At 37.9% G+C, this 14,743-nt stretch overlaps 2 protein-coding genes across 13 annotated transcripts in view; one reads left to right on the top strand and one right to left on the bottom strand.

Annotated features, from left to right (window-relative positions):
• LOC125320202 (aminopeptidase O (putative)) overlaps positions 1–14,743 on the top strand; it is a 228,594-nt gene that overhangs the window by 199,290 nt on the left and 14,561 nt on the right. For 4 of the 6 annotated variants that reach the window (XR_007201048.1, XR_007201045.1, XR_007201049.1 and 1 more), the window contains exon 17: positions 9,805–9,928. The exons of the other annotated variants lie outside the window; for them this stretch is intronic. The gene's annotated coding sequence lies outside the window, so the exon portion shown is untranslated. The remainder of the gene's footprint in view (positions 1–9,804; positions 9,929–14,743) is intronic. 6 annotated transcript variants of the gene reach the window in all.
• Positions 2,320–14,743, bottom strand: part of FANCC (FA complementation group C) — a 79,607-nt gene continuing 67,183 nt past the window's right edge. For 6 of the 7 annotated variants that reach the window (XM_048292293.1, XM_048292298.1, XM_048292294.1 and 3 more), the window contains 5 exons: positions 13,118–13,193; positions 12,231–12,312; positions 8,673–8,844; positions 5,900–6,100; positions 2,320–4,062 (listed from right to left, as the gene is read on the bottom strand). In XM_048292293.1, the coding sequence (XP_048148250.1) occupies positions 3,919–4,062; positions 5,900–6,100; positions 8,673–8,844; positions 12,231–12,312; positions 13,118–13,193 (675 nt within the window). In that variant the 3' untranslated portion in view covers positions 2,320–3,918. The remainder of the gene's footprint in view (positions 4,063–5,899; positions 6,101–8,672; positions 8,845–12,230; positions 12,313–13,117; positions 13,194–14,743) is intronic. The other variant, XM_048292297.1, reaches the window with a different exon arrangement.

The following is a 14,743-nucleotide window of genomic DNA, read 5'->3' as shown; positions in this document are numbered from 1 at the left end:
ATACAGAATGCAAACTAAAGCACCATCCTTGCTTTAGTTTAGAGATGAACTACATCACTACAACTCAGCTAGAGCCAGTTGACATTCCAAATTTTGGTTTCAGTGGCTGATAGCAGCCCAACACTTATCCCTAGCTGGGTCCTGGCAGCTCAGACAACAGTGAACACATTCAAGGCATCAGAAGGATCTTGTGAGGTTTACTCCTTTCCAGCAGCCAGACAGCTGGTTAAAGGAAGATGGCCAGTGCAAGCAAGGGAAACTCCTCCATGGCATTCACTGGTGAACAGACCACCTAAGATCAAATTCCCAGAATAAGCTACTCTCTGCTAGGGCAGCAAATGGAATGTCTACCATGACCATATCTTTTCAATCCAGGCAAGCATTTAGGAAAAAATTGTATCACAAGTAAGGAAAACTTGCCAGAGAAGTGGATTTAAGCAGGCCCACATCTGAACACTGCTATGAATTAAGTGCTAGTGGGATGCCTCTAGCACCAGAGCATTCAGCTACGGTGGTTTAACCACTGATGTTGCCCAAAAACATGCTGGTTGCTTAAGAAAGCCATTGCAGACTAAAGTATAAGAAATTCAAATACATGCTCCATGTGCTTGTGGAGGACTCCTCCCATAACATTCCAGGTTTTGACTTTTCAAACTTGGGTCTAGTAGAAAACTGCCTTGCCATGTCAGAAACTACCACCTTTCTACACCCTTCTTATATCTATCACAGAGAAAACTGCATTTTATTGGAGTATGACATTACTCTTTCACACAGAACCTTAGTACTTTATTCTGTCATTAGATAATACAGCAATGAAACAGTATAAACCTGATTGAACAGTGTTTTGTTTAGTAACTGAAAGTAATTTGTGCTAGATGTTTTATCCTACACTTCCGTAATGTTAATGCTTCAGATTTTTTTTTTAATTGTATCCTTGCCAAACCAAACATATACCACAGACTTCGGCTCACTGGAACTAATATCAACTCTGTCTATTAACACCTCTTGGCACTTACAATGCTGAGAGTACAGAAACTTAATCACAAATGCTAGAAGTAATAGATTAAATGTTACTGTTGGTCAGCTAAATTGCAGTATCTGCCAATACATGACAAAATAAAATATATTCTGCTTTTTATAGGCACTCTACTGAGATCTTGATTAAATAAAAGCCACAGAAATGACCTTATTTTCCTGCCTGAAGAAAATCCACAGAATCCGCCCAGCACCATGCTGCAAATTCAGCAGAATTCAAAAGCTCTAACTTAGCAGTCTTAGACTGGAAAGAAGCATAATCAACAAAGAAGTAAAATCTACTGTCTGTATTTTTATTCAAAAAATGCCTTGAAGCAGAACAATTTTGAAAAGTTCTCTGTGTTCAGTGTACTGTCCAGAACCAGGGTGTGTGCTGGAGACAGAAGGCATGGGAACAACCTACTTGATGTCTGATTTCAGGACTTGTTGGCTGGTTCAGCATAAAAGTACAGCCTTGAAGGCTCCAAAGAACATTTCCAGAAAGCAGCAATTAGAGAGGAAAAGATGCAGATTGGAAGGATAGTGCAGAAGCCACCATATGAGAGCTCTTCCATTACTCAGATCTACCAAATTGCTCTGTAGCCTTCCACTGGCAAACTAACAAAAGTAGCTTCAACATCCCACAAAATCACAGCTTATATCAAAGTTAGATCATAATTCAAGCATTGTGAAAGAGTAAGGAGAAAGAAATACCAAAGGTTTATAACCACTATGCTAAATAGGGCAAAAAGAATGCCAGTACAGATGTATCTCTTTTAAGTTACAGACAGCATCAATTAGGTTTCTTCTTTAGAGCCTCCTGAAACAAGCAAACCCTCCTTAATATTTAAATCATTCAGTTTTTCTTACGAAGCCAAACACAGGAAAACAAGAATGTACCAATTAACTACTAATTTTGGTTTTTTACCGCCTTCATTGTACATTTCCTTCCTGCTTGAACTGATTCATCTTTATTTATCAGGATATTGATTTTGTTAAAGAAAGTTAGAAGAATTTTCATGCATTCAGAATTTCATGCATTAGTGGAAAAATAAAAACACAGTGAAAAGTTACTTAAAAATTCCTGTCCAAAAACTGTAAAACCCATCTAAATATAATACCCATATCATTCACCTAATTAATCTGCAAGAACCAGATATTGAAATTATTTGCCAATCTTTCTTCTATGTAGTTAAAGTTATATATAGGCACAATATGGAGAAAACACAACCAAAGAACCTCACATCCAACAACCAGATTAGACATTAAACCAAAACAAACAAACAAACAGAAAAACATTCTTCCTTTGGGTTAAAATTTTAGATTATTTATCATTCTAGACAGAGCAGTCTGCATCTGTTTCCACTAGACAAATACCTCTGAGTTAGTTTAATCCCATGCTTTTCAGTTATGGTATTCAGGCAACAGAAAACTGGGTTGCTTGATTTTACTTTTTTAGATATGTGTGGCTATTAACAACAGAAAAATTGCAACACATCTTTTTCTGAATTTTCATTTTAAAATATTTTTAATCAAAAAAGAGAAAAAACCCCTTTCTTTGCAGACATACATTATGTGTTTGCTACTTCTTCACTAGCAAACTGACTGACAGGGCAGGTAACTTCTGTTACATGACTCACTGGGAACAAAATTGTAAGAAATCAGTCAACAGCACAACAGAAAATATCTTTCCACTTCTTACAGCCAAGGGACACTAAGTACATTGTTTTTCTTTTCCCTTGCTCAAAAACAAATGCTACATTCTAAAAGCATTTTAAATTCAAGATACATTAATTCAAGATTTTATATGCAAGAATAGCAGTCCAAGTAACATCTTTGAGCATCTTGAGTCCAAGTAGCATAGCACAAGTGTTGGCATTACAGCTAAGTAACACAGGACAGCAAATTCCTAAGGAAAGTTAGGATGGTCTGTCACTACTATTCTCTGTGCTTATTTTTCTAGTTAAGCTAGAAAGATGTTCACAAAACCTCTGGGGACAAACTCTTTCCTTAGGGTAAAAACATAAGCCATTGCTACCTGTCTATGCTCCTTGCCTAAGACAAAAAACCTAAACAAAGAAGTAAGCAAACTACTGCTGGACACAAAAATGAAGGCAGTGAGTTGCAACCTTCATAGGAAATTTGTCCCTCAAACTGGAAAATGTTTCTGTTTTGCTTGTTCTCTTTTGTCTGAATAAAAACCCCATATTTCTTAAATGAATAAATTATAGCATTGGTCATGGCACACTGTTAAGTGGGCTGTACTGCAAGCAATCTCCTGCCTGCAGTATCTGTTGACAAAGAACAGCTATTGGTATAGTACTTTGAGGAGAACACTGTCCAGCTGAAAGCTGCAGTCCCACATTTAGCAAATCTGGGAAGACTTTCATTTTGGAAACATTTTCAAAAAGAAAAAAAGAGTTCAGGAAACATCACTGATTTCCTGAGAACACCATGAATTGCCTGAGATCATCGGTAGTTTCATAAACTTCATAAAGAAGCACAGAACAAAACATTTTAGTAACAACTTACCAATCAAACAATTGGATATTACTTGCTAAAAAAAACCCCACATGCGTAATTTGGGAGAAAAACTGATCCTCAGCCAGATAAACATCAAGGAGATGAGGGAACTACTTTAAATTATGTAGGTCTCTTGTTACAGAAGGTACTCAGAACAAAACTTTCAAGCATCTTTAATATTTACTATTATGTTTCAAAAAGTTAGTATTTCCAAACAACAGATTATTTTTAAATATAGATGAGGGAATATAAATTAAGAGATGTAAGTATATATAGGCATCTTTCTGCCCTTGGTAAACTGCAGTGCCAGATGCTAATGGAAGTCTGGCACCTGGATAAAGACCTGATCTGTTGGCTTGATAAACAGATGACATTAAAATTCTAAACTTTCAATGTAAGTTTTTGAAGAAGTTCATTCAGCAGCTTCACAGTTCTTTGGTTTTCTTCTCCACTACAGTTAAATCTGTATGCAGTACGGATAAGAAGGTTATAAACTTCTTTGCTTATATCAGTTGTCTTGGTAATCTGAAAGGAAACACAGAAGATGAAATAATGCAATTATGTTGCTAAATACTAAGAATTCTTCGGCAATATTTACAACAAAACCAGATTTGTCCCTCACCACTGAGTATGTGAGAAGCAACTTCTGCCCGAGGTATCGCTTTTCATACATCCTAGTGGAACTGAGCAACTTTGAGATTTCTGCTGTTGTCTCAAATTTAAGTGAGACAAATCAAGATGCAGAAAGTTTTTAAAGGAAACACAAATGAATAGACATTGTAACAATTTTTAAGTCATTGCTATAGAAAACAACTAAAAGCACATGAAGGTTCTGCCTGTATTTGGGGAGACAATCCAAATCTGTACAGCTTTCAAAAGTAAAAATAAATCACTCCCCCAAAAGATGACAAAAAACAGGAAAAAGACCCTAAGCTGCAATTTTTGCAATCAGCAGGAACATGATTCCTCTGCTGTGTTAAACCCAAAGTCTACTAGGCTAAACAAAACCACAGCCATGCATCCCAAATCAGTTCCACACCATTCTGCCTTTCATATGTTGTCTTTAGTCCTTATCCAATCACATGGAGAGCCTACCCATACATTAGTGATCATACAGTCAAAATTAATCAGACTGATAAACCAACAAACTGGCCTGCAACAGCTCATGACCACCCACCACCACCCACCCAACACTTTCAATACTCAAGAGTTTTGAAAGTTAGTTATACTGCTATCTATAAAGAATCAGAAGATTGCCTTTGGTCCTCCTGGAGGGGCTTAAAGTAGCAGGCTAATATACTACAGCATCACAGCTCAACAGCTGCACTTTCTTCATGAAGAACAACTAGAAATAGCAGTTTGTAAAACTATATACAACCCCCCTAACTTTATCATTACATTCTTATGCTGAGAAGAAAATCGTGAACTTGCACCCTAGGATGTGAAAAATATCTTAGCCCTTCTTAAACAGAAAAATGTTATGTCTTTTTAGTCAGCCAGCCGTGTCATAAAATCAGATGCATTACACATGCCATATATCCTATACAGTTCTATATATAAGACCACATTGCTGCTGAATGGAAAAAACTTTTGGAAGTGTTAAAACTACACGCTGGCCCTAGACTGCTTGCATAGGGGGCATGCACTTCTTAGAAGAATATGGTTTTATGGTTAGGAATAGATTTCTAATCCTACACTGAGATAGCACTGTTTATCTTAGGAGACACAAACACATTTTAGAGTTTGCACCAATATACCTGAAGGCTGTCATCACCAGGAGAAGACATTATGGCAAGCTTCCAACCTTCTACTCCTCTTCATTGTCTTTCACACCCAAGAGACACTGTCTTAGCTCTTCATTCTCTCCTTCTCTCTCAATTACCACACTGTTTTCCTCACTGGCTTTGCCAGCGCATCAAGCTTCTGCCACATCAATGCTAAGATCTAGCAACCAGCTGTTCCACCCAATGAAAAACAGTGAGAAGAGAGTTCCATCATCTCTGCAGTAGCTGGATAATTTAGGGAGTGATTTTTATGGGAAAATCAAAACGTTTGCACATTCTATCTATACCATGTGTAACTGAGCTGTATGTATCCCTTAACTGCAAGCTATTACTTCAACTGTTTCTGCATCTGTATAGTCACAACAGCAACCCTGTCAGTGAGATCAAGAAGTGAATGGAAAATATTTTGACTGTAGCTAAAACAGATATGTACCAGGTTAGATATGGCTGTAGTAGTCACAGTCTTCTTTAATTCTCTGTTATGTGTTTTCTTTATTAAGAGGTAGAAACTTAAATCCAAAATAGTAAAATGAATATATATTCAACTTTAACTGAAAAAAAAGGGAAGAAACACTTACATGGTAAATACATTCCTGGGCAATCTTATGTCCACCATGCGAAAAGAGCAAAAAGTTGGTCAGAAGATGTGTTGTAAGACACTGGTTCCAACACTGCTCTATACCTGTTATCCTATGTACAGCAGCCTCCAGGTCTTTGAGAGAAAGGTCTGTACAGCTGAAGAGCATCATTAGATGACTGTAGACTGCTTGAGCTTCTACCTGTAGGAAAGAATTTCAAAGGATGCAGGATCAGAGAAGAGTAAAGGTAAAATTTATGGTATTTTTCCTTTGGATTTATTCACTGAAAGAAAACTGAATCCTTGGAGAAACAACTCAAACATGAAAAGAATCTGAATTTAAGCAGCAGGAAAACCAGGGGAGGAAGGGCTGTACACATTTCTTTTACACTGATTCACCCACACAAATGTGGACAGATAGATTTTTTTATATTCTTTGGTCTTACAAATGAAGCAGACAGGGCATCAAGCCAGGATCTTACCTTTTTTAATAATATAAGGAAATGGAGAAAGTCCCTCAGCAGAACATGGTCTGATTTTTGCATTGTGAGAAAAAGAACAAAGGCTCCTCAAGGGCTCATTTCAGTATTGCTGCTATGAATCAATTAAATCCCCATGCAGCCTGACCTCAGCTGATAAAATGTTCTGGTAAGAATGTGGATTTTAACTTCTTCCTGTGTTGTTCGCAACTTACGTTTTTATGTTGTGAGTTAGACAATAAAATCTAATTTTTACTGGGGGTAGGAAACAGAAGACTTTGGCACCTCTAGAAAAAGAACTACAAGAAGCTACTGCAAAAAGATCCTAACAATAATTCTGTTCACTGTATTAAAAATTAACTGAAAAACTTGTAGACGAAATGCAAATGAGTATCAGCTGGATCAACAGAAAAATACACCACTGCAGACCCAAAGGAAAAGGACACCTGTTTCTCAAGAATGTTCACTGGGACAATTTTTTTCAGACATTTATTTGACGCTGACCTACTCTTTTAACAGTATCACATAAAATAGTCTGAAAAAGCTGCTATTCTTGCGTTAAGTTCGCAACTACATGTGAGGCACAAATAATACCAGGATCCACAGAAAGGTAACTGAATTCCTCTTCTTTGGCATGTGTGATGCACAGAGGGATAAAGACTGCAGATGGATAGTAGCCAGCCCTGCTCCAAGAGCTCATGTACCCTAGGAATCTCAGTCTTAGTGCCAGCCTCCAAGTTTTGTTCCCTCAGTGTTTCAGAGCCTAAAGGTATGAAAGGAGTGCAACAAAGGAATAAATATTGAGGAGCAGAATATTTAGTCCTGCACATATGAGTGAACTCCAGTGAACAGCAAAAATAGCCTTTTTCTTCTTTAAATAATTTAAACTCTTTGTATTACACTCTGGCTGGTTATCAAGGTGTTACCTACAGTACAGAGCAGGAAGACAAAATCTTGAGTGCACACAAAAATAACACTGAATGAAAAGTACTCCAGATTGACATCTGCCAGGAGTTGCCACGGCATGTTAATCCTTAACTAGTGAGAGGTAGAAAGTGGAGTTGAGGTAGAAACCACTTCAGTGGAAAGAGCTGAGAGCTAATCTGCCAAAGGACAAATAAAAAAAAAAAAAGCAAAAACCTAACTAAAGGCAGAAGCTTTGCATGAAGTGTGGGAATGCTTCTGAAGTAGCCTGACCTGTGCAAAAAAAAAAAAAAGTCTCAGCTCAGATACCTAAGAAAAGAATGATAATGAACTGAAATATCAGATCTCTAGGAGATGAGTCACTGCATGGGTTGTCAGTGGAAAAGCTTTTTTCTCACCGAAGTTTGTCTTATGTTATGACTGAATAACAAACTGATGGAATAGGGGACACACAGGGAGATTATTTCATATATGGCACAAAGTGATTTCATTCTGTGGAGTAAGAACAATATTCCATACATTGATCTGCATCTGTAGTGCAACAGTTTCATTCACTCATGTTTATTGCTCATGTATTGTCTTGTTTCCCAAAACTACATTCTAAAATTCTTTACTTCACCATAGCTCTAACCTAAGTCTGCTCTCTTGGGGTGTACTGAGCTGCATTTTTAAATCCAGCAGAATCCATTTTCAAATTAAGGAAAACTAGACAAGTTGCAGCCTTTTGAATCTGGGCTTTGTAGATCAAATTGCTTGGGCTAGTTCAGACTTGCATAATAGGTTTAAATTAAAGGCTTTAAAGTATTTGCCTGCCTGCACAGACACACAGCACTCTTCGTGCAGTACACTGGGTAAAGTTAGAACACTGCTCCTTCTCTTACCAACCCAGCATATGGGAATATCACATATTTATTACAGTATCACATGCCAAAAACTGGAGACAAATCAGAATAGTTGGGCAAGGTTAGGATTCAAGGCTGTGTTTGCTAAGTATCTTCACGGTTTTAGCTGCTGTGATTTCTCTTGTTTCCTTCTCAGAAGATGCCATAACACAGGCATGCTGAATTCTGCCACACCAATTTAAAAAATACCATCACTAGGGTAGTTTTATTTATGATTTAAAATACCCTGGTTATCCAAAAGAAAGCCAAGGAGGTGCTAATCTATATCACATCCTTTAAAAAAAGAGGAAAAATGTTTTCTAAATGTCACAAGAAAAAAAATCTTTAAAATTCTCCACTGCAACGCAATTCCCAGAGACCTTGTAAAGTCAGTACCTTTCATTTTTCTGGTGTTGCGCTGTCTTACAGCAATAAGATATAATCAGATTATTGACTGCTGATTGCCACTTACTATCACTCCATTACCCACCATGGTTTGAGTTCTTTGTTGATTTTCATTCTTAGGACAGTAGTAAAATGCCAGCAGCCACAGCACAGCATCTGGTTCTACAGCAGCCTTCAGTAATTGTTCTGCTGCAATATCCAGCCATTCTCCAAAACAAGCAACCAAAAACCAGATTTCAAAAAGGTCAGTGAGAGAACTGGAAAACAACACAGATAAAATTAAGTACTTCTCATTATTTAACATTTTTAATTGCCTTAAATTAACTACAAAGGGTGCTGGCGTTTAACATAAAAGAAAATCTTTAAACTCTTCCACAGAGAATACCTTACGTACTAAGCATACAACCATGTACCTCTTAATCTATTATCTGAAATCACAATCAAATGAGACACACCCAGTGCTACTACAGATCAACCTGGACAGTAGAACAGACTATCCTTAACAGCAGCTTCTAATAAACTGTAACAAAATACTATGAATGAAAAGATACATAATAAAATTAATCCCTACTGTTTATACTGTTCAGCTGCAGGATTTCCAAACCTTTAAATCATATCTCACGTATTACACTCTAACATACTGTTGCCTTTTACTTTCTCTCTGTTGCTTTCCAGGCTTATTTGCTGCTTTTTGGTAATTCATGAAGTGCATCTTTTTTGGCAATTCATGAGGAATTACATTTAGATGGACTAAATATAAAGTTTTAAAGCATATTTTAAAGTATATCTCCTGACTCTTAAAATTCATGTCTTCTTCAATGAAAATTTTGAAGGTGTTTACAGAAGCATTATCACTGTACCAAAGGTCCACCACTCATCTCCACAGTTTCTCATGTGCATTCCTTTAAAGCTAGAGAAGACTAAAGAAAACAGAACTAATGGGGAGATGCAAACTAATGGTAGGTGTCTCAAAAGCAAAAAGTTAAACTAAGTGTGGAAGGACAAACAGAAGAACAGCTACATTAACATTAAGAACTAGGAACAACTATTCCTAATAAATTTGGCAAAACTTGAAAGAATTAGAAAGTTTTCTTACGTTTTATTCCTGAGGACTCAAAGAGCTGCTGTGCCACCTTTACAGGGAAACTACAAGAGATCTTAGAAATTCCAGGAGTCGATGAAGTTACCATTATCTTTAATATTTTCTACCATTACAGTGCCTGTTTTTGAGTCGTACCCTCCACGTCTGTCCCCACCACTGTTTCTTGCCTGCTCTGTAGTGGGACCTATGCTCCAGCGTCATTTTCAAATTTTTCTGAGACTTACCCCCACAAAACATACGTAAGTTCATCAGTTTATCAACTGATTTCTGGTTTAAAATGTCATGTAACTTCTACTGTTCACCGAGACTACTACATATAATAATAAATCACAGCAAAGAAGCAATCTGTTGATTAGAAGGACACAGAAAGCACTTTGCTATAAGATTCACATTTGGTATAAAATAAAACCCCTGAAAACCAACCTACGTAACACGAGAGCACTGGACATAAGAAGCAACAGGATATGCTGTGTAATAGTATTTTTTCTCCTCTGTAAATCTTATTAAATAGAAAGAATACAGAATCAGGAGTAAAGCAATAAAAGAAAATTGAATATGGTTTCTTCATGGATATTAGTATTGAAAACGTTAGATCCATTTTCTTTGTAACTGGGAGGGGTTTGGTAGAAAACGTAATTGTTACAGGAGTTCAAAAAGGAAGTAAGAGTATATTCTGGCAAGTACAACACTAAACTAGTGTACTATTCAAAACAAAGCGGGAAGAAGACTATATATATAAGCCAAGAAAGGGCTGGGCAACAAAAGCAGAACAGACATGGTTGTATTATTGTAACGCATCACAGTGCGTGATATTTGTTTTATTTATTTGTTCTAAGCTTGAGTTGTGTGTTTCTTTCAGAAGTCAGGGTCAGCTATGGGTCACACTCCAAGGACAGAAAGGTTTGACACACTTCAGAGATGAACAGGCGAGACACAGCACTGAACTGCAGCTCATACATAAAGTGAGAAGCTACCACCAGACAGACTGGCCTCAGAGGCAACAACAAAAAGCTTTTTTCTGCCACTCAGCAGAAAAAAAAGCCTCCATGAGTTAACTGAAACCAAGCATGGTTGCACGTATCTCTGTTCCAGTACACAGGGGGAAAACTGGGACAGAGTGGCTGGATAGCAGCCAGGCAGAAAGGGACCTGGGACTACTGACTGACAGCAGCTGAACACGAGCCAGCCCAGGTGGCCAAGAAGGTCAATGGTACCCTGGCCTGTATCAGCAATAGTGTGGCCAGAAGGACCAGGGCAGTGATTGTCCCCCTGTGCTCGGCACTGGTGAGGCTGCACCTTTAGTGCTGTGTCCAGTTCTTTCCTCAGTTCAGGAAGGATGTTGAGATTCTGGAGCAAGTCCAGAGAAGGGCAACAACGCTGGTGAAGGATCTGGAGCACAAGTCCTGTGAGGACTGACTAAGGGACGTGGGCTTGTTTACCCTGGAGAAAAGGAGGGGCAGGGGAGACCTTGTTGCTCTCCACAATGACCAGAAAGGAGGGTGCATCCAGATGGGGGCTGGTCTCTTCTCCCAGACAACCAGTGACAAGACAGGAGGACACAGTCTGAAGCTGCACCAGGGGTGGTTAGGTTGGACAGTAGGAAGAAGTTCTTCACAAAAAGGGTGATCAGACATGGGAATGGGCTGCCCAAGGAGGTGGCAGAGTCACTGTCCCTGGAGATGTTTAAAAAAGACTGGATGTGGCACTTGGTGTTGACAAGGTGGTGTTCGGTCATAGGTTGGACTTGATAATCTCAAAAGCTTTTTCCAACCTAGCTGATTCTGTGATTCTTGTGACCTTGTTTTGCAAGTCTGGCTGGCCTTGGTGGTCTACGTTTCTTTTGATATATTTCAAGTTTAAAATCAAAATTAATTTGGTTTCTTTGAATTCAAAAGCTGTTTAACATTCTTTGGATAGCTCACTCTCAAAGCAGACCTAAGCAAACTTGTATCCAAGCTCTATCCGAGTCAGGTCTCATCGCACTCCTGATAAGAAAGAATTACAAGGCAGTAGCAGATAGAGATGTAAGTTTTTTCATTCTTTTCATATAGTCCCAGAACATCCCTACCAAAGCATAATTCATATATACAAACAAACCCCAAGGGCAGCAGGTCAGACACATGGAGTGACAGCTCAAAGAGTAATGCAACAAAAATGATACAAAAATGTCTGGCAGTCACATATTTATGAAAACAAAGAAGTTTGCAGTTTGGACGTTTGCACAAGCCTGCAGAAAGCCAAGCTCTTTCATAAAACAGGGTTAAAAGTTTTGAGGGAGAAAAAGGAGAATAGACAAGTAAGCATTTCAATTATGGAGCTAGGTATTTGTTGGAGGGAATGACAGAGGCTTATTGGTCAGGTATACAGATGCTATAAAGCTCAGGTTCAGTAAGTAATCTAAGTCCTGTTCTTAAAAATAAAGCCCTATTTAGAGAATAATAAGAAAATGATGAAATGTAACCACTAAAGACTTCAAATGACATGACCTTTTGCAAACTAACATGCAAAGGACAAAAAGTTCAAAGATCTTATACTGCTTACCTAACGTTTGTATCTTCCACTAACGCTTTGAGCATATCCGAAATGTGTTTCAAGTGTTGAGACCAATATGAAGTTGGGAGTTCTGAGGATGGAGGATGAAAACAAAACTCTTAAAATCATAGCCTGTCCACTGGAACATAACAGTGAAACATTAAAGTAGCTATAAGATTTCTCCAACTTGATTCAGTTATCACAAAGCAGTTAAAATTTCATTTTAAAATTTCCCAGTTTTCAACAATACCTGTTACTGTGTTTCATACAACAATTCATTGATAAAGCCATGTGAGGAAGTACAGCCAGGAATATTGAAATGAAGCTGATGTTCCTTTGCTCAAGGAATATTAATATATAATCAGTGCAGTAGCATTCGCAGAGGCTCTTGTACTGAGCTTTAATTATTGTTCATATAAAACTATACCATATTGAACAGTGGTTTCTTGATCTATATGAGTAGGCAGCCTGAAAAAAAATTAGGTTTGCAATCTAAAATATCAGAATTCAAGCCTCAGAGAGAAACAGAAAGCCTGTGTTTGAGAAATACATATGAATTTTTCCATAATGGCAATTACTGATATTATAACATACGAAGATTGTAGTATTTTTTACAATCTCTGTAATGTGGCTTCATTCCTACATAATTATGCATTCTTTCTTTGTTATTCACTTCTGATTTAGTTTTCTTTAAAGTTACATCTGTACTATTGTTACATAAGAATTAGATGTCCCTGCAGAAAAATACATTAAAAGAATATTATTAAAATTGCTAAATCAAACACACCCTATTAAGGAAACAGCAAAAAGTTATCTCTATCCCTTTTAAAGTTATTTTACGACATATACAGACCATGCAGATTCATAATGCTGCAAATACTTAATGAAAAGCTTACCAGAAGGACGTCTGACTAAGCCTCTTACAAGGGGCTGGTGATGGAATGGGAAGTAGGCCTTCAGCGGAAATTTATGCTAAGATACAAAATCATTATTTGAAGAGGTTTCAAAACAAACCCACAGTGAATAATCTCATCTAAGGTAGTAATTAACCATACAGACTGAAGCAAGAGAACAGAAAATTAACTCTATAGCAAATTTTAGGATTTTGCATGAAGTGGATATTTAGGAAAGGATTGCTTATAAAAAGTAATTATTTATAGATTTTAAAAGTATATGCATTAAAAAAGATTCAGAGCATGAAGAAAATGACATCTTAATAGTCTTAATCTTTTTCCCTATAATCACGTAAGTTTTCGCTCTTAATATGCAGAGCTTAAAGGAGACACTAATTTAATTTCATTTTCCAGTGTAAACAGATTCACAGATCCTATTAAACGAAGAACTAATAACATGTATAGAATCTGAGGGCGTTGTGTAGATTATTGCCAACTGTTCAAAAATAGAAACCTAAAATGCTTGGGATCTGATTCAGCACCAGGTAGGGCAGTCACAGATAACAGACTTGCCCTCTGTTTATCTGAGTACGTGTGACTTGTACACTGTGAACACTGCTTGTGTAACTGAGACTAGCAGTAGCACCCCTTTAGTCTTTTTGTTCTGCAAACATGTACTACAGGCAGGTCTAACACAGAGCACGTGTGTGCAAGTACAACACCAACTCCCTTTGAGACAGACAGACAGCCAGGCCCATGTGGTGGTGACCACTGGCACAAAATCTAGCTGGAGTCCAGCAAATACCAGAGCACAGCAGGGTCAGTGCTGGGTCCTATTTAACATCTTCATTAATGAACTGGATGAGGGGGCAGCGAGTTCCCTCAGCAAGTTTGATGATGACACAAAACTGGGAGGAGTGGCTGATACATGAAAAGGTTGTGCTGCCATCCAGAGGGACCTTGACAGGCTTTAGAAATGGGCTGAAAGAAGCCAAATAAGTATCAGCAAGGAGAAAGTATAAAGTCCTGCATTTGGGGAGGAATAAATCCAGGCACCATTACATGCTGGCAGCCACCCAGCCAGAGAGCAGTTAGCAGAGAAGGATCTGGGGACCAGTGGACACCAAGGTGAGCGTGAGTCAGCAGTGTGCTGACTTCTTCCTAAGTAGGTTGAAACCCTATGTTCCATTTATGCTGTCTTCAGTCTCCAAAAACATAAAAGAAAAAAGACTATCCTAAACCCAGTACCACTGTCTTTTCCTACTCTTCAGCTTTTTTTCTGCCAAAACTTGTTCTTTCTAAATGGTCTACAAAGTTATTATATAAGACAGCTATTTCTGACAGCTGCCACACTGCAACAGACAATCACACTTCTCCTATCATGCAAACCTGTGAACTGCCAGACATGAACCAGTTCTTTTGCAAATTTTATGGATGCATGTTTGCCTAGTGTTATTTCAATTAACTGTCTGTAGATTCCAAAGGTCTCAGGGACCAGGCAGAACCCACTCCATCTTCTGTCATTAATGTTTTTACCATTCTTCTACTAAATGGAGCACATTATGTCCTGTCAAGGGAAATCAGATACCACAAAGACAGATATCTTACGAATATATGTAATGACGGTAT

This window comes from Corvus hawaiiensis, chromosome Z, assembly GCF_020740725.1.
Source record: "Corvus hawaiiensis isolate bCorHaw1 chromosome Z, bCorHaw1.pri.cur, whole genome shotgun sequence".
Classification (NCBI taxonomy): domain Eukaryota; kingdom Metazoa; phylum Chordata; class Aves; order Passeriformes; family Corvidae; genus Corvus; species Corvus hawaiiensis.
Note: the sequence above shows the minus strand (reverse complement) of the source record. Positions and strands in the feature narration are given on the sequence as shown.